The sequence below is a fragment of the Rhinolophus ferrumequinum genome, chromosome 12 (assembly GCF_004115265.2).
Source record: "Rhinolophus ferrumequinum isolate MPI-CBG mRhiFer1 chromosome 12, mRhiFer1_v1.p, whole genome shotgun sequence".
In the NCBI taxonomy this organism is placed as follows: domain Eukaryota; kingdom Metazoa; phylum Chordata; class Mammalia; order Chiroptera; family Rhinolophidae; genus Rhinolophus; species Rhinolophus ferrumequinum.
Genome location: NC_046295.1, coordinates 54,134,967 through 54,162,565, shown reverse-complemented (window position 1 = coordinate 54,162,565; position 27,599 = coordinate 54,134,967). Strand labels below are relative to the sequence as shown.

Sequence of the window (27,599 nt, the reverse complement as noted above, 5' to 3'; positions counted from 1 at the left end):
TTCATTTTAATTCTAGTTAGTAAATCCAAGAGTTAAAAAAGTAAAACACTCTAATTATGAAATTATCAAACTAAAATAAATATAACTAATGCTAGACCAGTTTTTAGTCCAACGTGTTTAGTCGAATTGAATAGCAGTTCTACAGAAAGTGGTTTCCATGGGAAAATACCTGGGAAACACTGGGTGAAACAAGTTTCTTTAATGCAGAATTATTAAGGGGGAGATGCAGCATTTCAGCGTTTTTAACTTAGCTGCTAACCAAATGTCTTACGATCAGAATTCCACTTTGAGAAACACAAGAAAAACTTCAGAACTGAAATTAGTTTCAACTAAGTTTCTATCAGTGAAGTTGTTGAATTTTTAACATGGTATTCTGATATAGTAAGATTTTTTTGCATTCCAGTTTGCTTACTCCAAGTGTGTTTTCATTAAAGTTATCTGAAAATTAGGGAAGAGGATTATAGTAATAAACCTTTGGAAAAAGCAAATGCTGCTTCCTATTTAGGCAGCCTTTAAAAGAAGGCTAAAAGAAAAGCAAACAAGAACTCATGATCATTCAGATTCTCATACATTTTTTCTGTTTTCCCAAGATACCTAGCAGGGTATTAGAGGCAATTTACGTTTTAAAAAGATATTTACATTGACAGCAACCCCTAACCCCTCACCCAAAAGCCGTAGCTTCCATCAGAGTTTAAGCATAAACCTACTCCGTCTAATAAATGCTTTCAAAACAGAGAACATCTTATGGATAACAACAGCAAAATGATTTTTCTTAGTAGTTCATTAGTCTAAGAACATATCTTCCTGAATATTAGATAGATTCCTTTTAAAAATTGTAACCTACATTATTTGTACTTTGAGAGGTTAATATAAAATCTACTGATAGTTTCAATTTGTATGTATTTTTAAATTTCAAAAATGAGTTATAGGCATTAAAAACATTATTTTAAAAATAATTTAAATGACAATGTAAAATACCTAACAGATAATTCATAATTTATTTATTTATTTTTTCCCATTGGGTGGTGATTATTTATTTTTAAATTTTTTATTGGGGAATATTGGGAAACAGCATGTTTCTCCAGGGCCCATCATCTCTAAGCCGTTGTCCTTCAATCTAGTTGTGGAGGGTGCAGCTCAGCTCCAAGTCCAGCCGTTGTTTTCAATCTTTAGTTGCAGGGAGCACAGCCCACCATCCCATGCGGGAATTGAACCAGCAACCTTGTTGTTGAGAGCTTGTGCTCTAACCAACTGAGCCATCGGCGCCTCTGCGGTAGGTCAGTGGCAGCTTGTTGTCTTCAGTCTAGTTGTGGAGGGCACAGCTCAGTGGCCCATGTGGTAATCGAACCGGCAACCCTGTTGTTCAGAGCTCACACTCTAACCACCTGAGCCGTCCGGCTGCCCCAGATAATTCATAATTTAATGTAAAGTACAAAGATCCCTTTATATAGAAGTCATAGCTACTTCTTCGCAAGGCATACAATTCAGAGTGATCAATGTCTACCTGAGAGATGAAAAAGTCTAGAATGCAAATTCTACCACTGGGAGAGACCGTTTCATGCTTCCATGTGAGACTTTACCCACTTTAGTTTCCTTACAAATTAAACGCTGATACTTGTTCTAGCTAATCTAACTCAGAAAGATTATGCCTACAATAGCTGCAAAAGTTTCTTCAGTCTTCTAAGAAGGGCTATTACTTGAGTGACCAGTTCTCAAATTTGTTTAGTACTATTGGTTAGAACTGTAAGTTAAATTCTATTACATATATTTAAACGTACATGCGTAAAAGAAAATCTCTGAATGTGAACATGTCTACCTCACTGAAAAAGTCAACTCAAACGATTCTAAGATTCCAAGAAACAAAACATAAGGAAAATGCTCAAATTTACTTTATCGCTAAGAGTTCACCAAAGGGCCAAAAGTAATGTCATGTGTACAAATCTCCTGACAGAAGAAAAGCTAATCACATATGGAACATAAACACAGTGAACATTTTCCAAAGCATTTAAGAGTAGATAATACATTATCACCTGGATTCATAAATCTTTTGCATACATACACTGTACAAAGAAGCCTTAAGATCTTGCTCTTGTAGTTAGGAAGATCAGCTTCCAGAACACCAGCCAAGCTTTCTAGGTTGCTCTCCAAAGAGCAGGCACTCTGCAAAGGACAGCATATGAAATGTCTGTTAAGTACGTAGCAATTAGTGAATTAAAATTTCCTAGGTGATCATAAAAAGTTAGTCTTACACGCAGAAGGCACTAAGACAGGTTTAGTATAAATCTATTCAGATAATTACTGTTCTTTAGATACCCATGAAAAGAGAATGAATGAAATTTTAAAAGTAAGCAGTCTAAGCAGAATAAGTATTAGAAATGAGGACATCATGGACTCTACTCTCGAATTCATTCACTATGTGACTTGGGGCAAGTATCCAGGTATCCTCAAGTATCCAGGACTTGTTTGGCTCTTCATTTATAAACTGAGAGGACTATTCCATAAGATCTCTTTTAAGACTCATATTCTATGAAAAGCACCAAAAATATTTAATTTTAGATTATCTGCATCCTAAGGGTTTTAATACGCATTTACTTTGGCCATGCCAGCTTTGCCTAAAACAAATCATCAAGTTTTCAGCTGATGAAATTAACCAAAGCACAGTCAAGGACAACCGGAAGCCCATCACAGTCCGGGCCTGGTTCAGTGCATACCTTTTCTCCTACTTTGCATATTAAAGATTCCAAATGATCTTCGGTTTTATTTGCATCAGAGGTCTTTCTCCTTTTGTGAGGCTGTCCGCCTGTTTCAATAATGTAAAAAATTGACATTACATGATAAATCCATTGTCACAAATTTTATTTAACTTTTCTTAGTACTATAATCTGTTTTCTACCAGAAGCCCTACTTTTTACACACAGTAGAAGCTCTTAACTGATGTCCCACTTCTCAGACTAGGCAGGATTAACCAATAGTCTCCATTCCCAGGACCACTAGAATAACTCCAAGACGCAGGCATTATTTATGTTAAATGCTGTGTACAATACCTAAAACCTGTTAGTGCCAGCAGTACTCATTATTGTAATAATGAAAATTACTATGTAAGCCAAAAAAAATGGGTGCAAAACCAAGGTGTAAGTGTTGGAAAGGTTAGGGGAAAAAAGCTTTTGTAGCAGGTATGACAAGGAAAACTTCAAAAGATGGGAAAAGGAGCATAAAACATTACGATTCCTCACTAGCTTTACAAGTGCCTGAGCTCTTAACTAAATTTGTACACCTGAAACGAATAAAAATAGTGCTGGTCCCACACAGCACTAGGGTACAGATTATTCCAAACAACAGGAATTACAATCAGCAGACATATACTCAAAGAAACATCTTCAGCACTATACCAAATAATTGCTGGGGGAAAGAAATATGTTTTATGATTTCTGCTTTAACTGTCTCGATTCCCTACGTTAACTACTGATCCTATTAGATTCAAAAACTGTATCATTCAAACACTAAAAAAAACCCCCAAACCTACTATTCTGAAATCATTACCAATCTATTTTTCCTTTTGATTCCTAAAGAATTCAAGTTAAATGAAGTTGTGCTAAAAATCAACCGTAAGCACTGGACTGTCTATTATTCAGACTCTTGGCTGTTAAAGATCTCTTACCATTTTGTTTAAAACTGTAACACACCCACCTTACCTCCTGCTGTGGAATAACATAAAGCTTAAAAATTTTAAATAACAGTATTAAGTATGGAACATACTGCTGTTGCTACATACAATGTTGGCTAGTCTTCTAATATAATTCAATTTTTGACTTCCACCAACTAGCTTAGGATGGCATGTGGAGGAGGAAGCAACAGTCTGTAACTGTGCTGGAGAACTGTATCAATAATGAAAATCTGCAGATGGATATAGGGTTACTCAGGAGCAAGTTATATATAACTTCAATCTTCTCCAGACTTGCACAGCCAAAGGAACTGAACCGTTTTTACAGAGTTCATAATCACTTACTTGCCACTGAAACATGGCTTGAAATATATGGTGGTTATCACAAAACACAGCACTTGGCTATTCTAAGCTTGCGGTATTAAAAGTCCAATGACTGAAATGATCTTCATGTACCACTTGAACATATGCTGAATAAAACTAAGCTATTACTATCCAGGTGGGACCAGATCAAAGTATTATAAAAGGCCACAGAACAAAGCACTCTGCTTTGACTCCCCAGTTCCTTAGTTATCATTATGATCTGGTTTAAATAACCACTGAATAGATTTGAAGGGATAATGCCATAAAAAATACAACAGGCATGCAGTGTGACAACTGCAATGTATCCCTGGAGATACTGCCTGTGTAAAGTTGTAGACATGTGTGGCATAGTGGGATCAGTGACCTTGATTCTTAAGTACACATGAAACCTACGTCACAGGATCTATATATATAGGTTCCACTACCTGAAGAGCCAACTTTCACACAAAGGTCTTCTATTTCCAAGATTCGATCATTAAAAAAATTGCGTATTTGATGCAATGCTTGCATAAGCTATCAGCCAGGACATTAAAAACAGCCTTCTCTTAGAGCAATGGTTCTCAACTGGGTGAGATTTTGCTCCCGAAGAAGCCACCTGGCAATCTCTGGAGACAACACGAGTCGTCCCAACTTGGGGAGTGCGACTGACATCCAGTGGGTAGAGACTAGGGATTCTGCTAAATATACTACATTGCACAGGACAACTCCCGACCACAAAGAATAACCCAGCCCAAAGTGTCAACAGTGCTGATGTTGAGAAACTCTGTTCTGGAAAGCAGAATACTAAATAACAGTGTTCTTCAGAACCAGACTCCAGTAAGGTTGGGAGAATGCACATACTGAAAAACCAGCCGAATGAGAGCACTTTGTTGTTTTAAACCTTAACCACTGCCCCCTTCTTTCTGGCCCATCTACTTTGCCAACCTTTATTCCACATCCCACCTCCACGACCTCCCTAAATCGACTATCCAGCTGGCTCGTTCCGGTGTCAGTTTGGAATCATACCCCAGTCTTTAAAGCAACCCTCCCAGATCCTCCTGTAAGCTTGCAAAGGGGAAAATGATGATGTGGGGAATAGGATTTCTGAAGAAAAACTAGAAAACACAAGCATACAGTCATATATCTGAACTACAACACCTCTTTTTTCTCTTCCCATTTTGACTGTATCGAACAAGTTTTATTTGGAGAATGGTAGGAGGCAGAAAGTATTAAGAAGTAAGAGATGCCCCACTCTCACCTGATACTCAAGAGAGTATGAAGGGAGGAGGGAACCATAGACACAATCTGAACTCATGAACAGTCACAGGATATTGAACTCAGAAGAGAACCTGGGCGAGAGCATGGGGAAGTAGAATAAAACACCCTAATTAAGAACAAAATTTGGGGAATTAGCTGGATGTTTTCACGTACCCTCAAGAAAACATACTTATGGTAGCTCCCAAGCAAGAACAGATTTTATATTAAAATATAACTATGCACAAGTTTTGCAATGTAAATTAAAGTTACGTTGCCACTTTACTCAGACTCCCTTGGCGACTATAGAAAAGAGAAGCAGGTCTCTCTTAAACCCATCTAAAAGGATCTTAATATATCAAATAATTTTTCCCCTCTAAGGTGATTCTAATTTTACATGGATACTTTGTACTACATCTTATATCCTTATTTAGAATTAGATACACTATAAGAAGTTTTAGACCCACAAAGTCAAAACCAAAAACCAACAAGATAAAAGAGAAAGTAAAGTAACAAAACCAACAGGTAAAGTACCACAATTCTACAGACTTAAGTAAAGCAGAGGTAACCATCACTTCTGAAACAAACTACACTTTTCCTCACAGTAACAAATCCCTTCACTTTATGCATTTTATTTTTCTATAGTTAAGTAAAAAAACCAGTCACAGTCTAAAGGATAGGGATCTAATTCTAAGTAGCTTAAATGGGGTTAAAAGTGGGTTTTTAGGGAAGATGATGGACAATCTAAATACTTCCTTAAAAGAACAAAACAGTCTATTCAACAGCTATTGCCCTATGCATATTCTATAATAACTGAAAAGCTGCGGAAACATTCTTAAAAGAGGTTCTAAGAAATAAGTTAGATTTAGCACTGAACCAGCATTCATGCACATTAATTTCCACTTAGCACTTCCCTTTCCTTGTCTATAAATTGACCTCTCGGGGAACTCCATTGGTATAGTATCCTAACTGTCTCCCTGGATCCCAAATACTCGTCTCAACACAGATACAATTTTAAAATTACCCTCTACGAGCTGATCCTCTGCTACCTCTCCGCCTCACTCATTCTGCTAGCCCTAAGGTCTTTGATTCCCTATGCTGAGACCCCTGCTTTCCCCCATGTAGCCGGCGGGTTTGCTCCCTTACCCACTGCAGACGCATTTCTCAGGGAGGTCTTCCCTGAACAACCTATACAAAACAGTAATTCCCTGCCCCCCCCCCACAGCAGTCTCTACCCTCTTTACCCAGTTTTCTTTCTCTCTGTAACACTTATCACCATATACTATACTATATTTTACTTGACTGTTTCCTGTCTGTAAAAGGGAGGCTCCATCTTTATACTGTCCATTGCTGTACTGCCAGTAGTTAGGACAGTGCCTGGCTCTGATGAATATTTGTTGAATAAATGATTATATCTAGTCAAGCACATGGAAAGTTATGGCAGTCACTGACTGACTAAGAGCTGACAATATCCAGCAATGCTCTGATATATCTATTAAACTATGATTATAATAATTCAGCCTATTTTAAAATAGCCTTCAATAATATTTAAGCTTCTAATATTTCTAATTAAAAATTAACAGATGCCCAACTAAAAGGAAAGTATCTAAAATATTTGATTCAGATCACTGTTTAGGGTAAACCCTAGCTAATTATTACCCAAATTGTGGCAATTTACAAAAGTTCCAGATTCAGTGTAGTATCCAAGAGGAACTATAAATTGCCCTTCCATTACTAAATTATTCATTCACCACAGTAAACTTTGATTAATTAACTCCTTATTTGCTTTTTTGGTTTTTACTTATTCTGAGGTACCTGCAGCAAGACCCAAATAGACAATGATTTAGCTGCCAGCTGGTACTAAAAGAAGGTAACTCCCAAGAAAGTTACAGCAGCATCCCAATAACCGAAGCAAAAGTTGCGTTTCTACAGATTCAAATCCAGTTCTCCAGGTAGCCCTCTGGAAACATTTTCTCTCCCTGTAGGGATACTCTAAAAGAGAGAAGTAGAAGTGGAGAAAAGAAAGTGTGAGAAAAGAAAATGGAAGAACTTTAACAAAAGGCTCAAGTTCTTTAAACACCAAATGATGACTTCAAGCGTATTAGCTTCTGATTAATCAAACTCAAAGCATATGAAAACTGTATTTTGTGTGCCCCAAATGTACACAAGAAACCTCCTGTGTTTCTTTTTTTTAAAAAAAGGCATGAAGCATAATGCCTGGGTAGTGAAGAGGACCCTGGAACTTGCACTCACTGGTGTCTGGGCACTGCTAGCTGTGACTCCATGTCAGTTACACTAAAATTCTAGACCTTTAGGTGTCAGATGAGAAAGCTGGACTAGAATATCCTTTCAAGACATGCCCCAACAGAAATCTGATGTTTCGTTGTTAAAACTAAATACACTTGTTTTAGTTTTACCTACCCTAACTGCCCCGACATTCAAGGAGAGAAAAATATTAGTGCAGAAAATTCAATTAAAATTTTTTGTTCTGTATTTTTCTTACATCATTGACATCTGCCAATGCTTACCTCTTAAGTATTAACAGATGATTAAATAAACATCATCACGAGCCATTCATTACAAGCGTAACTTCACTTAACCATCACAAAACCGTGGGGAGGTATGTATCACCTTCTATATGACTTCTACATTACAGACTAAAGTTTAAAGAGGTGATAGAACCTGAGCAAGGTCACAAAGTAAATGCTAGGGTCTGGCTTTGAACTTAAACCCCCTAATTCCACAGTCTGGCCTCTTAAACACTACACTCTTTTCAAACAATACACTAAAATACTAATAATAGAATGACTCTTAGTTCCTTTTATTGTGGATGTGTGTTCTTGACTGATTTTTGCAGTGGAAGCACCTTTTCCTACTTTTAACTAGCAAAATTATTCTTGGTTTATGACAACACCCTGACCCCCACGAGCACAACCATCCAAATGGACATGGCAACTCCTGAGCTAAATCTCTGCGAGCTCTCCAGTTAGTTTCCCAGCACTCTCTTACACGACGGAAATACAATTACGGCCAGTGCAAATCTAACATAACACGCATGTGTTTGTCAGTGACCTCTTGGGTGTGGGTAAGAGACACACAAGCTTTCCCTGAAGCTTGAAAGAAGGCAAATCAACAATGACCGGTAGGGGAGCAGAGCTCACAAAGCGATTCATCAGCTCTCTCAGTCACGGCTTTGTTCCTTTCCTTCAATCGTGTGGGAGAGCCCTTTCCAGGTGAGTTGGAGGGTCAAAAGGAGAAACTGAGGCTAGAGGGTCCCTGCCACTGTCCCCAAGAGGCGCCGCACAGACCCACAGAAGTACGTACTTCTCTGCTCGGCGGTGCCAAGGACCAAATCCTGACAGGTCGTTAGAGGCCTGGGGCCCCCTCAGGCCTCCTACCGGACAACGACTAAAGGAGCGGGAGCGAGGGGTAAGAGCTTTCTAGAAGTCGCCCAGCCACACTCCCGCGGTGCCACCCCCCTTCCCTCCGCGACTCCCGAACGCTCCCGGGTGGGAAGGGCTTCCCTCGAGACTCGAAGACGAAGGAAGCCAAACGTCGGCACCCACCTGGGCGCGGCCTCGTCGGCCGGGCCCAGGACACTCACCGTCGTTCTCGTCTCTGTGCCGCCGCCGCGACATGCTGCACGCCGGTGCGCGGACGAGCCGAGTGGGGCGGGAAGCGCCGCAGGAACCGCGGGGACGCCGGCCCGAGGACAGCGGCGAGGCGCGCGGAGTGGCCGGCGCGCAGGCGCACTTGCTCGCGACGGCTCCCGGAAGCGTAAGCGGAGGCGGCCGGGTGGGCTCGGCAGGTTGGGCAGAGCTAGAAGCTCCTCAGGCCGCGGGCGTCCCGGCCGCTCGCCACCGCCCCCTCGGGCTTCCTCCGCCTCTTCTCTCTCCCACCTTTCAATGTAAGTCCTTCCGGGGACACGCAGATCGCGCCGCCTCCTCGGCCCACCGAAGCCCGGGGCTGCGAGCCACGCCTGGAGGCAGCGGTCTAGGACGGACGCTCTAGTCCCCGCCTCCACTCCAGACCCGCCCGCAGGGGCTCGGAATGATTTTCCCGGCGGCCCTTTCGCTCACATCCTCGAAGACTTCCGGAGCGAAGTGACGTCCCGAGCGTTTTTTTGCTACGTAAACTCAAGGTGGGGGTGGAGGCTCGAGGGTGGTGAGCAGTGTTACTGATTAGGCGGAGAAGGTTCAATGAAGAAAGGTGTAAGAAAGGATCGGGACTGGCGGGTACGTGCGCATCTTACTCCCACTTCGGGGCTTTTGCCTCCTCGGGAACGCTGGGCGGAGAAGTTGGGCCAGACCGGTGCTCAATTTCGATATACGGCAGCGTCCAGCCGCTTGCTTAATTAAAAAATGTAGGTAGAAGTCATTCGTGGCTCCTCCTTTTCCTTCACCTCCTACATAACAATCTATCCCTAAACCCTGCTGGCTCTACTTTCAGAACGAATCCAGAATCAGACGACGTTACTCCTTTTTGTTCCCAGTTCTCCCATGACTTGCCGTTGCAGATTTCATACCCTGACTTCCAGGGTTCTCGTCTCTCATCACTGTACTCCAACCACTCGGACTTTCTTCCGGTGCCTCCAATGAGTTAAGCTTGTTCCCACTTTAGGAATTGATACTATTTCTTTTGCCTGGAGATCTCTGCTTCTAAATCTGCATAGATGGCTTGTCATTTAGGTCCCAGCTCAAACATCAGGTCCTTCATGAAGCCTTCCCTGGTTACCCAATGTTTTAGTTCATTCAACAAATATATTGACATTTAGCACCTCCTATGTGCCAGGCAGTGTTCTAGATGCTGAGGATGCAGAGGTGAACAAAGGAAAATCCCTGCTTTCTTGGTGCCGATGACCCATCTAAGAACGGGCAAAGAAAACAGTGCAATCGGAGGTGGTGGGCAAAGGGAGAGTAGTAGAAGTTGAGATTAGAGCGGTGGTCGGAGGGGCTTTGTAAGTACTTTGGACCTTATCTGAGTAAGTTGAGAAGCCTTTGGAGACTAATCTTATTTTTTAAGGTAACTGTCTCCTACAGGAGGAGGGCAGTTAGTCTGTGGCAATAATTCAGTCAGGCAAGGATGGTGGCTTGAACGGAGTTTGTAGTAAAGGTGGTGTGAAGTGATCTGATTTGGTTGTATTTCAAAAAGCAAAGTTACTAAGATTTTCGGACGGACTGGAAGATGGTGTTGAAAGAATAAGGAGTCAAGAAGAAGCCCAAAGATTTTTGAGTAACAGGAAGGATAGAATTGTCATTTATGGAGGTAAGGAAGACTGGGGAAGAGCAAGAGTTTGGTTTTGAACGGTTACCTCTGAACAGCCTGTTAACCCTCCGGCTGAAGCTATCCAGTAGACAGTTGGATGTGTGAATTTGGAGATCAGGAGAGAGGGCTCCACCTGGAGATATAAATCTGGAGTCAGTATATAGTATTCTAACTTAAATTTTCCTTTATTTATGATTGCTTCCCTTTTTTTTAATGGAAGTTTCAAATATTTACAGAAGTTGAGAAAATTATACAATGAACCTCCATGTACTTTATCAACCAGCTTCAACAATTACCAACTAAGAGCCAGTCTAGTTTCACATATATTATCCCCCTCCCCTTACACAGTTATTCTGAGGCAAATAAAGTTTTTAAGTCCTTGGGAGTAGATGAGATCACTTGCAGGGTGACTATAGATAAAGTCATTCAACATTTAAAGTTGGGGACAATATGGAGGATCCGCCCCACCAAAGGCAATTGAGAAGCAGCAGCTCTTATCACTGATATTTTCATGTTTTTTAATTTGTTTACTTATTTAGTGTCCCTTACTGGAATGTAAGTTACAAGAGAGCAGGGACCTGAACTGTTTCATTAAGGCCTGCAGCCGCAGTACTGTTTTCTATGTGCCGGGCACATACCAAAATCCCCACATAGAATAGTTAGGAATATATAAGTTTAAAGCAAGAACTGAAAAGGATTGTGAGTGAGGGGAGGTCAATTTGGGGTGGTGGGACAGGTGTATGTGGAGACACTGAGGCAGGAGAGGGAATGGCGTGTTTGTGCCCTGTGGCCAGAGTAGGATACTTGAGGGAGAGTGTTGTCTGAGATAAGCCAAGAGTGGTAGGAGAACTAAGGATGTGCCAGACGTTTTACATGTCCTTTCCAGTCCTCACTACAGCCTTGCAACGTAGACATTGTCATCTGCATTTTAGAAATTAAGGACGTAGAACTCAGAAGTTTAATATCTTGCCCAGGTTCACATATTTGCACCCAGCTGCACCGCGATCCAGAGCCCATGCTTTTCTGGTGTTTTATGTTGCCTCTTTGTCACTTGTTAACATTTGTTTTATAAAAGCAAGAATGCAGTGTGTTGATTGTATAGTGTGTCCCTTTGGACAAGTCCTGGCCACAGTAACAATTTGTATATTTCTTCTGGCTCATTAAAATGGGGGCTGTTTCAGTAGTTATTTCTTCTACGAAAGGGAATTTGCCCAGCTCAAAATCTACGGGACAAAAAAGAACGGTGTTTATAACTGAAGTTGCTAGCACACAGCTTCGCTGATTTCCATTGTACCTGTGCTTTTTTGATATCATTTACCCTAAATGTTTGCATGGTTTGCCTCCTAATTCAGGTTTCTGCTTAAATGCTACTGCCTCAGACTACTCTCTGTGTTTTAAAGATCCCCTCTATCACTCTGGTTCCTTACCCTGCTTATTTGTCTCCGTAGCCCTTTTTACCATCTGACTTATTTTTTAATCAATGTATTCATTTGTTTACCTCCTGTCTCTCCCCACTGGAATGCAGAGACTTTTTCTGTTTCATTCATTGCTATATCCCCAGTGTCAAGAACAATGCCTGCTAAATAAATATTTGTTGAATGAATGAGCGAATGGGCTACAGGGCCCATGCTCATTTGCATCATTGATTAGCTTTGAGTTTACTTCAAGTAGTAATCAAAAACTTGGACATTGTTGTTTCTCCCTTGCTCACTTCCTAGGAGATAGTTAACTGAAAGGAATCTGCTCCATTCTTGCAACCAAGCCAGATGCCTTCTTCCGCTTCACCAGACCAGGGAGAGGACCTGGAGACCTGTGTTTTACGATTTTCAGACCTGGATTTAAAAGACACAAGTGTTATCAATCCCAGTAGTAGTCTCAAAGCAGAGCTCGATGTCAATACAAAGAAGAAATACTCATTCGCAAAGAAAAAGGTAAAATTGCTGTTGGTGTTGTGGGATTGTGCATGTGTAGTTAACGCAGATAGATCTAGAAGTAGCTTATCAAGGTTGTCCTCCAGGGAGTGGAAGGTTAGTGAGACACTAGGCTGTTGCCGTGTTCAAGGTAAGGTTTAGTCAGAGCCATTACTAGTGATCTTAATTCAATGCCAGGCAAAGGAGAATCGTAGGCAGGTGTGGCTCAGGAACACTTCTGGTGGAGCACTTGAGGACCGGTCCTAGACAGAGGGGCTGGGTTCCTTTCCCCACCTAGGGTGACAGGAGGAATCGCAGGAACCCAGGAGACCTAGTCATAAGGAAAACAGACACTAGGGCAGCTGCTACCTAAGACTCCTGATCTGGTCCAACTAGTATAAAGGTTATTATGAAAACTGTTACTCTCACAGGAAGTTCTACAGAATAGTAGAACATAAAACTGGAAACCCCTGTGGAAAGATAATAGAAGGGATTTCACTGAGACTTCCATTAGCCTTAAACCTAAGGTTATTTAACAGTGACATTGGCGTGTAATTGCAGGCATTTGCCCTTTTTGTCAAAACCAAAGAAGTTCTGGCACCTTCCTTTGAATGTAAAGAAAAATGGTGGAAATGCTGTCAGCAACTCTTCACAGACCAAACTAGCATCCATAGACATGTGGCAACACAACATGCTGATGAAATTTGCCACCAGACTGCTTCTATTTTAAAGCAGCTGACTATGACGATGAGCTCCTCCAAGAGTCTTAAATCTGCAGACAAAAGGACCCCTCTAATAGAGTACCTCACTCGAAACCATGACATGTCCGCTTGGCTCCCTGATACGAGCTGCTTTAGCCCAGATGAGCTGATAAGGTAAGAATTTCATTCTGTACTTTTGGTTTAATTTTAAACATGTTTTTCCAGCCACAATGAGGCTATCACTACCCATCCACTGAAATGGCAAGATCCTAAAGGCACAGAATTTCTCTACCGGCCTAAGCTAGGCCGATAAACATGTACTATGGGTAATAGAAGGTCATAGTCTACGCAGTACCACGTACCCACGCAGCAGGCAGTGTTGCTAGGTTTCTCAGAAACCATCCTACATCTTCTAGGGAAAGGTAAAGAATAGAAAATTGTATTATTTTCAAAGAGAAGTGGAAAGGCCCAGAAATATTAATGATTCCTCTACCATGAATGATGTCAGAGCTTAAAAAAGGGTTTTTGTTACCAAATGTGGTTTTCTGAGCTGAATGTGTTTTAGAAAGGATGTTAACTTTTAGAGAGGAGAAGGATTAGAAATTTAGATTTTGCCTTGAAAAATTTACCAAATCATAATATAGAATTCTACAGGACTGATTTCTAATTTTAAGCAATTCCTCAACTATTTGGTGAATAGAAAATGTCCAAGTTTGATTCACTTTTATCCCCAGTATTTAGTGCCAAATTCCCTTTATCAGATAGAAAAAAGAGAATTGAACTTAGAGTCAGACTTGAGCTAGTGACTAAAATTCTTTGTACCTTCATTTCCTCACTTCTGAAATGGGAACAATAATGCCTGCCCGGCCCTACCTCACAGTATTGCTGTGTGAATTATATAAAATGATGATGGTAAGAGCACTTGCAAACTGTAAAGTGCTGTACAAATGTGGCCTTGTCATTTCTGTATGGCCCTGCACTTCAAGGAATTTGCTTTCCAGTTAGAGAAATAAACAAAAAAACATGAAACAATTAGCAGATGATGTGAGACAGGCTATATAATTATCAGTGAAATTGTAAGGGTCACATAATAATGTGTTACAGGAGTTTAGAGAAAAGAAAATAAATAGGCTTTAGACTAGAGAAGGTTTTGGAGGACGGTAGGCCCTGAAATATGATGAAGGTATTGATGAGAGAGTTATAGATTCCAGAACTGGATGGGACCTTAATTAGCATCTACTATAGCATTGTCTAAAATATGTACGTGAACATTAGTTGTGGAAGGAAGATGCTATCAAGTGTTGAAAAGACACACTGAAGACAGATTTGGGAAGCACTAGGTTAAAATGTCCTTTTTCGCAGGACTTCTCAGAGCCTTCCATGGATAATGGACTTTCACTGTGACTCAGAAGGAGATGCTGTCTGTGGGATTTCCAAACACGTGGTTTCATAGAACAGCTGCAGAGAACACTTTGGGAAATGCAGCTTATTTCAGTTCTCCAGTTATACAGAAGAGGAAATCAAGGCTCAGAGATGTTAAGAGACCCACCCAGGTCCCCCCACTAGTTAGTATAAGACAGCACAGTAGAGAGAGTATGGGTTCTAGTTGCAGAAGGCTGGTGTTTGAGTCCTGACTGTTACTTTGTAACTATCTCACCTGGGAAGAATTGGCCTCAGTTAACTCAGCTACAAAGTACAGATATTGTCTTCTTTGGAGCAAAGGCAGCCTTGAGGTGCTCCATCCTGGCCTTCCCTCTAATTCTGCGGAGGTATCCTTTGTGAATTACGGCCTCCTTATGCCAGTGACTCAGATGCTCTTTCCCTGCGGTTTTCTTTTTACAGTGGCCAGGGCAGTGACAAAGGGGAAGTGCTACTTTATTACTGCTACCGCGACCTGGAGGATCCCCACTGGGTCTGTGCCTGGCAGACAGCCCTGTGTCAGCACCTGCACCTCACAGGCAAGGTAACACCTCCCACACCCTATCCTTCACTGCGCTTGTCTGGCCTCCAGCTTGGATTGCAGAGGCTGTGCTTGTTAGGAAAGCATTCGCTATTGGGTTCTTAGCAATTAGCAAATCCTGCTAGGCATTTAAGTAGAATTCTAAATAACTATTAACTTAGTGTTTTAGAAGAATATTTAGTGGCATAAGCCAGGGGTCAGCAAACTTTTTCTTAAGGAGCTAATTAGTAACTATTTTAGGCTTTGCGTAAAAAACTACTCAACCCTGCTGTTGTAACATGAAAACAACTGTGGACATTATGTAAAAGAATGGGTTTACCTATGTTCCAATAAACCTGTATGCAAAAGCAGACATATTTGCTGACTCCGGGCATAGGGAAATGTTTTCCATCTAGTAATTGAAAAAAAAAAACGTTTTACAGAACTATACATATAGCTATGATTCCAAGTTGCTTCTTAATTTTCCTAGACTGCGTCAGGGTTTTACCATTTTGTGGTATTGACATTTGTTGTTTCCCTTCGCTCTGGAATGCTTTTTCCCTAGATCTTCACGTGGCTCCTTCTTCACTTCAGATCTCTGTTCAAAGGTTATCTCCTCAGAACGCTAAAGTTGTCCTCTGCAACCTCATCACTTTCTACCCCCTTCTGCTCAGAGAATTTTAAAGAATTTACTACTATCTGAAAGTATAACCTTTGTTTAATTTGTTATAATCTAGAATATAAACTTCTATATTATAATATAGAATATAAGCGTCCATAGAATATATTTCATAGAATAGAATATAGAATATAAGCTATGACCTATAATGTAGAATATACACTTCTGTAATCTAGAATGTAAGCTTCTAGAGCAGGGGTGTCAAAACTGCTGCCCGAGGGCCAACTGCGGTCCGCAATCCATTGTTAACTGGCCCGCAGCAAATTCCAAAAATATATTTAGTTTACTTAAATAAACCAGGTGAGGCAATACGTACTTCACCTCGAGTGAGTGGCCCGGCGTTTGTGTGTTTTACCGCATATGGCCCTTGGTGAAAAACCTTGAAAAAAGTTTGGACACCCCTGTGCTAGAGTATAAGCTTCTATACATAATAAAGAATATAAGCTTCATGAGGATAGGGATTATGTCTTAATTGATGTATTGTCGGTGTTAGAATAGGGCTTAGCACATGACAGTAAATATTTGGAGAATATTGAATAAAGGAATGAATGTATGTTTATAACAAAACCACAAGTGTGTGTGTATAAAGATGGAAGAAGGTAGTAGATTCCAAAATGTTAATCAGTGATTTTCTCTACAAGAGGCTCATGAATGGTTTTTATTTTCTTGTTTTTATTATTTTTTTTAATATCCTTGATCACATATATACATGTGTGTGTATAGTTTATATTTTTAAAAATTTAAATCAAAAGGAAGTGAACTAGGTTCCTTCTGAGAGTCCCCTCTGGCACTGTCTTACACCTCACCTTTCCCACACATGCCCCAGGCTTTAATTCCCTGAGGCAATCATTTGATCGTCATTTTCCACATGTATGATTTCTAAAGGCAACAACTGAAAGCTTCCCTTAAAACAACCGTTGACTCCATTCATTTCTGTCCACTTCTACCACCTTAGACCAAGCCCCCATGCTCTCAGACCTAGTCCTTTTCAGTAGCTTACAAACTACTCTACATTCTTCCATCCTTGTCCGCCGTTTCATCCATTCTCCACACGGCAGCCAGAATGATATTGAAAGTTACATAAAATCGTATCACTCCCTCCTCAGACTCTTTCAATGGCTATCCAGTGCATTTAGAATAAAACCCAGATCCTTAACATGCCTTTAGGTTCCTGCGTGATTTTCCCCTTCGTACCTTTTCCACTTATCTGATACTGTTCTTTACTCGTTACACTCCAGCAACGGTGGCTTTCAGTTTCTTGGAGCCCACAAAGTCTTTTTTGTGTCTTTGGGCCTTTTTATAAAAAAACTCCTCTTCAAGGAACTCTTCCACACCCACTTGGTTTCTCAAACTCAGTTTCACTCAACCCTCAGTTCTCAGTTTTAATGACACTTCCTCAAAGAGATTTCCTGACCTTCAATCTAAATTCATTTTTCTAAATACACTCTCATAGCATCTTGTAGTAATTTTTACAGCACATGTCAATTTGTAACTTTTATCTTAATATGTGTGACCTCCATCTGTAAGCTCCAAGATGGCAAGAACTATTTTTTTTTCCAACCACTATATCCTTAATTCCTAGCACAATTTCTGGCACATAGTAAAACAATTAGTAATCTTCTGTGGAATGAATACATTTATCATAATCTCTATTTAGAGAATACTTGAAAGATGGATATTCTCACAGTAAACCTGAATGTACAAAAAGGATACCAATATCTTTCCTTGGTTTAGGAGCAGATTCTTATTCTTGATCCACCCAAAAGGTGAACTAGCAGTGAGGGTTTCTGACCACAATGTGGCAGCACCTGCCTGGATCTTCCGTCTAAAATCTTAGGCTTCAAGGATCCATGCCCAGTTTACTCAGATAGTTTTTTGCTGGCAGGAGATTTGGCAGAATATTAGCATTTAGGTAGAGAAAGAGGAGAACTTGAAAATTCTGGAATTATGGAAAGAAGCTTCTAATCCCTATTACTATACATTCCTTATGGCCTCAAGATATTTGAAGGAATGTATTGGAAACTTTGGAAAGGAAAAAAATTTAAAAATTTGGAGCCAGTAAGATCTAGGTTTGATCCATAATGCTCATCATGGAACTCCAGATAGCTAGTTGTCATTGGCTTGTGAAATGAATGCCATTTATTTCCATGCCCTAAAGAATTGAATCAAGTGAGGCAATAAATGAAGTATCTTCTTCTGGGCCCTGAATAAAAGGGGCCTTTTAAAATTTTTCAAATTCTATACATCTGGAGGTACCATTGTTATTATATATGTGTACCGTGTTTCCCCGAAAATAAGACCTAGCCAGACAATCAGCTCTAATGTGTCTTTTGGAGAAAAAATTAATATAAGACACAGTCTTATTTTACTATAAGACCGGATATATAATGTAATACCAGTATAATAAAACATTACGTAATATAAGACTGGGTCTTATAAAAATTTTTTTCTCCAAAAAACGCATTAGAGCCGATTTCCAGAGAATACCATGATACTGTGTTGCACTTTGTCTTAGCACTTTTCTCTGGAGAGCTCAGCTCCTTCTAAGATGATCTATCTTTAAACTCTTCCAAAGGATTGTGTAGAACCAAAACAACTAACTTGGCAGGGCCTCCAGAGCACTGCTTTGTAAGGCAGGGCCCTTAACCCAGGCTCTAATGTCTCCTAACCATTGAAGCATTTCAAAGAGAATACAGGGTTTGAGAAGCCTCAGATGTGGACACATGTTCATTTGTTCAACAGATACATATTGAGTGTCTACTGTGTGGCAGGTACTGTTCTTGGCACTGGTTATGCAACAGTGAACAAAACACACACACTCCTCCTGGAACTTGTATCCCGGTGGGTGGGTTTGCAATGGTGGGCTTTGCCCAAAACACCATGCAGAGATGTGCTCACCTCACTCCCCTTCCCAGCCCTCAGATGTGCTCTGTGCTTTAGGACTTGGGCACTAGCTCCCCAGCAGTGTTTTTCGTTGTTGGTTCTCTTTTACCCCTGTTTTATCAAGATGAAGAAATTGAGTTTCAGAGAAGTAATTTTCTCAGGGCCACTTGGCAAATAAGTGGCAAAGCTGAATCTTGATTCTAGATCTGCTGACCTGGATTAAGCTCAAAATTCAGTTCTTTGGCCATTGGACAAGTGGAATAGCAAATGGGGCTTCCAGTAGTTTCATTCATTTCATTCTCTTGTTCCACACACATTAACTGAGTGCCTCATCTGTAGGCAGTGCCATTTTGGAAAACTACGGATATCTTTGTGTGACAGCACTTTAGTAGCCACAGTAGTGCCTGCTTTTCCTGTTAAACTCATTGACACACATGAGCCAGTTCTGCCCTGGGAGGGTTTAAACGAAGCTAAGACCAGACTGCATTCCCTTTCTCTCACTATCTTGTGTCTCAGGTTCGAATTGCTACAGAAGGAATCAATGGGACAGTTGGGGGGAGCAAACTGGCGACCAGACTGTATGTGGAAGTCATGCTTTCCTGCCCATTATTTAAGGATTATCTGTGTAAGGATGATTTTAAGGTAAGAGAAACTGGAAATGAAATGGATCTGGGCCATTGCTTCTGCCTCGGTGCCTCTTCCTGCTGTAGGTTATGAGGAGGAGGTCAGTGTAGAGAAATATGTGTGCCAGATAAATACCTTTTCCCCATTAGGGTCCAGGGCAGTGTGGTAGAAGGAGCATGCTTGTGTCAGTTCTTCCTCTAAGTCGCCCTGTGGTCTTGGGCAAGTTAGTGCCGTCTCTGGACCGTACTCTCCCTTCTTACAGAATAAGGATGTGACAGTTACCCAGTCTGGACTCTGAAACTTTTGCTCACTAGAGCGACCACCTGGCCCTTTCAGGGCATCACTACCTTTTTAGTGAATGAGCAGATCAGCACTCGGCACCACACGGGGGAATCATGTTGCTCATAAATGTCTTCTACCTGGACATAGAGAGAAAGGCTGTTCCCTGTTTTGTTTCTCATTGGCTAGACCAGCGAAGGAGGAGCTTGCTGTTTTCCAGAATTGCGTGTTGGTGTATTTGAAGAAATCGTGCCTATGGGGATCAGTCCCAATAAAATCTCCTACAAGAAGCCTGGTATGCTTGCTCTCAGAAGAAAAAATTTGCTTTTCTTCAAATGGATAAAACACGTAGAGACAAATGCGAAAGTTAGACACTGACCAGCAAGACTTGTGATGTGTTCTCTCTTTAAAATAGCTGTGGGGTGGCTAACACTTGGGTCATTCAAAAATCGGTCTTCTCTTTGGTGCTGTGGTAATTGACTGGCCCCTAAGAATGGCCTGTCTTAGTTCTTCTTCTTCATAATGATTTGGCAAGAAGTTGTTTTCTCTTTCCAAAGATAGCAATTTGGGAAGAGTGTAATTATTATTTGTAAATAGTTCATCAACTGAATAAAACACACACGCTTTTTGCTACAGGAAGCAAGTGGCTTTCAACACCAAAGCACTTTGTTTCCAAATGCTCTAGAATGTTCTAGTTCCCCTTTTCCTCATGGTTATCATAGATAGTTGAAAGATAGACATTTATTGGGTGGGGTTTTTGTTTCTGACTTACTTTTTACTATGAAAATATTCAAACATTAAAAACAGTAGAGAAAAGACTAGAGTGAACTCCCATGTACCTATCACGCAGCTTCAGCAATTACAGATTTATGGCCGACTTTCCTCTATACCTGTCCCCTTTCCCCATGCTGCATTATTTTGAAGGGAATCCCAATATCATGTCATTTCATTCATAAATAATTTAGTAGACATCTCTAAAAGATAAAGATGAAAACAAAACTCAAACCATTTATCACACCTAAAACATTTTTAACAGTAATTCCTTAATATTATCAAACATCTATTCAGTGCTTAAAATTCCCACCGATCTCATAATTTTTTATGTTTGTTTCTATTAGGATTCAGGTAAGGTCCACTCACTGCATTTGACCACTATGTCTCTTTAAGTCTCTCTTAACCAATAGGTTTGCCGCCGTCTTTTTATTCCTCTTAAAGTTTATTTTTTAAAGGAACTAGATCATTTTGCCCGGAGAGTTTCCCACAATCAGAATAATGTTGATTGCATCTACATGAGATGTTCCTCTGTCCTCTATTTTCTATAAATTAGTAGTTAGATTTAGAGTAGTGCTAAGAGAAATATAATGTGAACCACATACGGAGTTTTATATTTTCTAGTAGCCACATCATAAAAAGGAAAAGGAAAGAAGTACCATTAATTTCGTACACAGTAGAACTAAAATATTATTTCAACGTGTATCTCATTTAAAAAATGATTTGACTTTGTGTTGCATCCTAAGTCCTCGATAGCCTGTATCTATGTCACCTTTATTATAGCACATCTCAAGTCACAGTTCAGCTGCATGTGGCTGGTCACCTGTGGCTGTCATACTAGACAGTTCAGATCTCGAGACTGGATGAGATTCAGGTTTGAGCTCCTGTTTGTTTCTCTAAGACTACTTCATAGGGAGTATTGTCTCCTTTCATCAGGAAGCAAAAAGGTCTGACTGACGCTGTTCATTTTTTAATACGTAAATACTGAAAAGAAGGCTATACGAGTTAAGCCAGGGGGGAAATGGGAGTAAGATAGAAGCATCTGGGAAAAGAGACTCAACACACGAGGTGAGAAGGGCCAAGAAGGGGGGAGGTGTCAGCTTAGTGTCCCTACCTTATCAGGAGGCAGGATGACGACAAACCGCCCTTCCTGGGCCCTACAGGACACTGGTCAGGAAGTTAGGGGAGAGTGGGCTCCAGGCCGTACTGTGCTTTTGTGATTTGAGCCAAGTTGTTTGAAGGCACCTCTTTTAAACATGTCCATATGACTCACTGTCCAATGAGGCCATCGCAGGGCCAGGAGAGCAGCAGCAATAGTAGCACTGGGAAGGGTGTGGCTCCCGGTGGCTCCCTGGAAGTAGAATTCTTGGCAGATTTCCATGCTGCTCACCAGAGTTTTGAACCTCCCTTTTCACCCCATTGTTTTGGTGACTGTGTAATTACGTGACAATTACTTATATAAAATCTGGCTTTCTTACATTCTCCCTACAATCCTAGGTTGGGCAGGTCAGAATCTACATTCCTTGGCTGTGTTCTGGGGCTCCAGCCCCACCTGGGTACCCAGCAGTTCCAGGCGGTTGTTGGGATTCGTTCCTGAGCGGAAAGAGGCTCTTTTGGTGCTGTCAGGCTGTGTCTCGAGTGGTGACTGAAGCCCATGAGGTGTGGTTACTCCACACCGCCAAATTCACCAAAGTTCCTTACAGTCTACTGAGATATAGCTGAACCCCTAAAGATACAGGAATATTTCTATTCTGGAGAGTTGAGAAGACAAAGGGCCCCACCAGACAGGTTCTCTCGTTTTTAATCTCCTTATATTTTATCTTCTTCGTCTCCTTTCTCTCCTCCATCCTCTTTTCATCCTTTTCTCCCTCACTCTTCTTTCTCATACAAGTATATCATTCCTGCTATCAACCCCTCCTACCCTTTTCTCTTTTACTCATGCACACAAACTTAAGACACATCCTTCTTACCTTGCTGTACTTTTAAAAAACATATTCCAACTTTATTCCACAACTTTATGCTCACACCTGCCTGTGCCAAAGTTCTTAGCCTTGAACATGTGCTTGACCTTGGTATAGAACAGTTTATAAAGCCTATAGTCAAGTATATACATGTCCAGGCTCCTCCAGGTATAGTGACAATAGAACGACTGGCCATAAAATGGACCAACAAACCCACATGGCAATTTAGATCCCACGTATCTGGCTTTTCTCATTGGGTTAGATCAGATATAAGGATGCAAACTTCTTTGACTATTTCTAAACTTCCAGGTCTCCACAGCGCTCATCTTAGGAGGAGGGAGAGTGAGGACACCTGGAATTACTAAATTATTTCAGCATGATCATCCGATAGTGTTATTTTGAGACATAATTATAAAAAGTTTAGGTGGAAAGAAACAAAGCAACGTGTAAGTCATTAGCCTGGGCCAACTGTAATTGGTTTTTTTTGTTTTTTTTATGTGTTTTGTTGTAACTAATTTTTTGGTTTGGTTTTAGGAATCCATTTATCCCCAGGTGAATTTCATAAAGAAGTAGAAAAGTTTTTGTCTCAGGCAAATGAAGAACAAAGTGATACTATCTTACTGGACTGCAGAAACTTCTATGAAAGCAAAATAGTAAGTAAGAATCAGAATTTAGTCCCCACAACATAGCATGTTTCCAAAGAGGACACTGTGTGTGCCCACCCGTGGCCAAGGCACATGGATCTCTTTCTACTGCTAGCATCTTCAGAGAAGACCCAAGTCTTTGAACCCAGGATCTGGTGAGAAAGTCCAAGAAAGTATGAATTAAAGACATCTTAGCAAATAATATACTTTCCAGCTCCCATGTATCTACCCTTGACATGTATCAAAGACCTTGTAAAATTTGCTTTGGGAAGTTTCTCCAGTTCCCTTGAAGACTCTGGGAAGGTGACCCGCAGTCCACCAGGCTTGTTTCTGAGTTCCAGATCTTGAAGTTGAAAGGTCAGAGTGTGGGATGAGAATAGCAACTAGCAAGTATTTGCTTGCTGAGGTTGGAGTGTTTGACACAGAAAGAACCTTTGTTCCTACCAGGTATGCTTTTCTGATCATTTTCCTTCTGCTACTCCCATGTTATAGGGACGATTCCAGGGCTGCTTAGCCCCAGACATCAGGAAATTCAGTTACTTCCCCAGCTACGTTGACAAAAATCTGGAACTTTTCAGAGAGAAGAGGGTCCTGATGTATTGCACTGGGGGCATCCGTTGCGAGCGGGGTTCAGCCTACCTCAAAGCCAAGGTGAGTCACCAGCCTTGGGGCCCTGCAGGCGTGGCAGAGAAGACGACCTCACCTACAGTGTGTGTGGATCTCTCCACCCCCACCTTTGTTCCCTCTCTTACCTCCCGCCCGCTAGGACGTTATTTTCCCCCTAGTATGTTTCCAGCTTAGAGTCTATAAGTACAAAATCTGCAGTTCTTAAATCTCAAGATGCGAAAAGCACTTCACAGTCTCTAAGAATCATCAAGTAACTAAGGGAAAGATTAGTTAACATCTCCCTTTTCCTAATCCTTTTGCTTAATCCTGAGAAGAGCAAATTCAGTAACATTGCATATCCCAACAGGTGTCTTCCTATATTTAGGGGGCAGCAAAAATAGTTGGGCTTCGCAGGATCTAGAGTGTGAAGGCCCTGACTACTGTCATCACCTGTCCCCTCGTAGGCAAGATCTGGCCAGTTGGTTCCTTGACCCCTTGGTCAGCAGTTTCTCGGTGTCCTGCAGTGGGAGCCAGGAGCACCCCTTCGGCATTCCTCCCCACACGCCACTCCTCTGTGGAGCTTCACTGGTCTATTCTTGTCTCCTCAGATTTCCTGTTGTTTTTCCATACATAGGGCGTGTGCAAGGAAGTGTTCCAGCTCAAGGGTGGCATCCACAGGTACCTGGAAGAGTTTCCTGATGGGTTTTACAAAGGGAAGTTGTTCGTTTTTGATGAACGTTATGCCTTGTCCTACAACAGTGATATAGTGTCAGGTAGGTCCGCAGGGGCCCAGACACTAAACTTGTGATCAGGCACACTCTCTGTATTAACCATTCTGGAAGGCAGGCCACTACTGATTGCTTGAATAAAATAGGAAAAAAAGTAGTAGCACCACCATTGCCCAATAGCGTTGGAGATACAGTGGTGCAGCAGACAGAGCCTGGGATCAGGAGTTGGCAAGCCTGTATGGGGATCCTGGCCTCACCATTTACCACCGCGTTTCCCCGAAAATAAGACCTAGCTGGACCATCAGCTCTAATGCGTCTTTTGGAGCAAAAATTAATGTAAGACTCGGTATTTTATTTTATATTATATTATTTATATTATATTAATATAAGACCCGGTCTTATTTTACTATAAGTAAAATAAGTTTTTTTTTACTTTACTTATAGTAAAGTTTTACTTTACTTATAGTAAAATAAGACCGGGTCTTATATTAATTTTTTCTCCAAAAGACACATTAGAGCTGATGGTCCGGCTAGATCTTATTTTCGGGGAAACACGGTAGTTAGGCCAGTCCTTTAAAATGAAGATAATGTCCTTTGTTCTGACTACCTGCTAGGAGTTGAATTAATAGGCTAAATCTTAACCTGGTGTCAATATATAGAATTCAGGGATTCTGTGAATTTGGATGGGAAAATAATTATAATAAATTTATCTTTATTTTCATAACCCCTCACTAAATGTAGCATTTCCTTCAGTTATGACTATAAGCAACAAATCAGTAGTGCTGGATGTACCTGTGACTTTGTTGTCAATGGAAATCACAATATTTTCATAGATTACAGTTGTCCAGATATCTCAAAATAGCATTGATGTGCATCATTGCTTCAAAATGGAAATAGTTATTTGGCCCACCACTAAGTCTTATTATGTAATGTACTAATAAATATCTTATTATATCCCAGACTTTAAAAATAACTTTAATATTTTGTATTTCTACATAATATAGTTTCCTTTGTAATCCTGTGTAGGTTATTTTATGCATTTAAAAAGTATTTTTCTAAGACAGAGTTCATAGTCTTCACTGAACTGCCAAGTAAACCTATGGCACAAAATAAAAGAACCTCTAGTTTAGATGGTATATAGACGCATGTGGTATGCACTTTAGAGTTGTGGATGGGGCATACCAAGGTGGGAGCTGAACCGAGGGCCAATGCCAGAGACAGAGGCAGTCTTAGGAAGGGGTGGTCACAGGAAGTATGTGGTTTGACTGTAGTTTTGAGGCCACACTAACATGGTACCAGATGAGGGCACTTAGTAAAGAAGGATGGAAGTAAACCTTTAGAAAAAATGGCTCTTACGCCTGGATGTCACACTCTTGTCTAGGAAGGTCACAGGCAGACAATCCTAGTGACTATTGCAGTTTTGTAGAACTCCTGGGATCAGAAAGTGAGATGGTGTTACCACTCACATAATGAATAAGATGTGAGTTTGAATGATTTTTAAATTCATTTTCACGGTCTTATGTTTGTCTCTTATTGAAAGCTACTTCAAATGTTTTGGAGCTAGATGGAGTACAGAGGGGAGCGAGAAGGCCCAAAGGTAGCTGAGATAGCTAGGTAAGGAGACTTGAAGAAGAATGAGGTTATCAATGGTAACAGGAAGTCAGCAGGAAAAACTGACCTGAGAAGGTAGCTAACGCAAGTTGTAGGAATCCGCGTGGTCAGGGGTCTGCTGGCAACAGCAGGAGACCCTCAGGCCTGGGCAAGTGGGGTGTGGACTGTGGAAGCTGAATGTAGCTATGGGATCATCTGCATCAAGGTGTGTTGTTTCCCACTGAAAAAGGGGAAGAGCTAAAGGAGAAAGACTGTTGAACAAGGGGTGGTTGGCCCGCTTTGGAATAGTTAACGAAGGAGAAGCGTTACTACCTGTTTTCTAAATGGGAAAAAGGAAAATGGGTCAGTGAATGTGGGAATTAGGAAGACAATTCCCAGGAGCCAGCTCCCTCAAAAAAGTGGTGATGGGGACCATTTTCTGTTAGAAGACAGGAGACTTAATGTTTAGAAACCTTCCCCAGGTGCAACAGGACATATTAGGTTCTGGTGAGCTAAGAGTTATATTTAGGAACTGGAAAGTGCCTCTCCGCATACATACACATGTGTTTGTAACGAAGGCTTTTCTACCTTCCTCAGAATGTTCATACTGTGGAGCCCCATGGGACCAGTATAAACTCTGCTCGACTCCCCAGTGCCGCCAGCTCGTCTTGACCTGCCCTGCCTGCCAAGGACAGGGATTCACAGCCTGTTGTGTCACATGTCAAGAGAAAGGGAACAGGCCAGCTTCAAGCCCTGCCCAGAACAGCTTTAAAGAGGAATGCGAGTGTACAGCCCGACGGCCACGCATCCCCAGCGAACTTTCACAGCAGGTGCAGCTCCCCGTGAGCCCAGAGCCAAGGCCTGATGTTGACGTGGATGGGCCCTGCTTGTGCGAGCCGCAGCATCAGCATTTCTCTAAGCCGCCACAAAGCTAGGTTTGGGGGACCCCATTTTGGAGAATATCAAGGCTGCAGCAACAGAAACGGGAGGCGCTGATGCTGTCCGATAGCACTGTGGCAAACTGGCCACCATACTGGCCACCTATACTTCACAGGGGGAGGGAGTAGAAGGTGGGTACTGACCACTTCTGACACATTCTGACTCAAGATGCTAGAGCATAGAAAAAGGTGAGCTGTGTGGGGTCCCAGAGCTGCCACGGGACCCCCGGTGACCAGGTCATGCCTGTTCTGTACCACGCAGCAAGGCTGGTAGTAGTTTTTTTTCTTGTCACTACACCTGTCTGTTCTGGTGGCAAAAATGTGAAAGCTGTGGCCCCGGAAGTATACTCCTTGGAACCAGGTTCCTTAGGTCACCTGCCATCCACTCCTACCCTCACCTCGTGTCTGTTAGCCCGAGAGCACTAGACCAGGATCTGCGGACTCCAGCGTCTGGCCCACCTCCTACTTTTGTAAACAGTTTTATGGGAATAGCCATACCTATTCATTTACGTAGGATTTATGGCAGGCAGAATGAAGTATTTACAACAGAAACGTTATGGACTGCAAAGCCTATAATATGTACTATCTGGACCCTTACAGAAAAAAATTGCCACCTCCTGGTCTAGACCAGCTCATCTGATGGAGCAGATGGTCTTAAAGATGTGGCCCACTTTCAGTGTTTACTGATTTGGTTCTGCGAGAGAGTTCCCCCAATAGTCTCTGCTTCCCTCAACACCTACCACACTCTTAGCTGTCAAGTATTCTCTTTTTGAGAGGTTCCGATTAGCTCGATTGACACTGGCATTTGGGCAGTCGCTTTGAGA

At 41.5% G+C, this 27,599-nt stretch overlaps 2 protein-coding genes across 6 annotated transcripts in view; one reads left to right on the top strand and one right to left on the bottom strand.

Annotated features, from left to right (window-relative positions):
* Positions 1-9,139, bottom strand: part of NCBP1 (nuclear cap binding protein subunit 1) — a 37,971-nt gene extending 28,832 nt beyond the window's left edge. Inside the window, exons 1-3 of one of the 2 annotated variants that reach the window (XM_033122500.1) lie at positions 8,862-9,139; positions 2,712-2,800; positions 2,060-2,160 (exon numbers count right to left, since the gene is read on the bottom strand). In XM_033122500.1, coding sequence (XP_032978391.1) covers positions 2,060-2,160; positions 2,712-2,800; positions 8,862-8,895 — 224 coding nt within the window. In that variant the 5' untranslated portion in view covers positions 8,896-9,139. Of the gene's footprint in view, positions 1-2,030; positions 2,163-2,711; positions 2,801-8,861 lie in introns of those variants that run through there. The other variant, XM_033122501.1, reaches the window with a different exon arrangement.
* On the top strand, positions 8,413-27,580 carry TSTD2 (thiosulfate sulfurtransferase like domain containing 2). Of its 4 annotated transcripts, none has more exons than XM_033122506.1 (10): positions 8,413-8,490; positions 12,241-12,453; positions 12,994-13,307; positions 14,976-15,096; positions 19,151-19,276; positions 19,727-19,832; positions 22,804-22,922; positions 23,406-23,564; positions 24,154-24,292; positions 26,435-27,580. In XM_033122506.1, exons 2-10 carry the CDS (start codon positions 12,289-12,291, stop codon positions 26,770-26,772), a joined length of 1,587 nt encoding a protein of 528 aa, XP_032978397.1. In that variant the 5' UTR covers positions 8,413-8,490; positions 12,241-12,288; the 3' UTR covers positions 26,773-27,580. The 4 variants fall into 4 exon arrangements, with proteins under 4 accessions (XP_032978397.1, XP_032978396.1, XP_032978394.1 ...); XM_033122505.1 differs by lacking the exon at positions 8,413-8,490 and adding an exon at positions 9,029-9,164; XM_033122503.1 differs by lacking the exon at positions 8,413-8,490 and adding an exon at positions 9,345-9,492.
* Positions 27,581-27,599: the final 19 nt, after the last annotated feature.

Excerpts from the sequence above, each read along its gene's own strand:
- TSTD2 (XM_033122506.1), top strand. The coding sequence starts at position 12,289 with ATGCCTTCTTCCGCTTCACCAGACCAGGGAGAGGACCTGGAGACCTGT. Across the intron at positions 19,833-22,803 it reads AATCTCCTACAAGAAGCCTG|GAATCCATTTATCCCCAGGT; the intron begins GTATGCTTGCTC and ends GTTTGGTTTTAG. Across the intron at positions 22,923-23,405 it reads ACTTCTATGAAAGCAAAATA|GGACGATTCCAGGGCTGCTT; the intron begins GTAAGTAAGAAT and ends CCCATGTTATAG.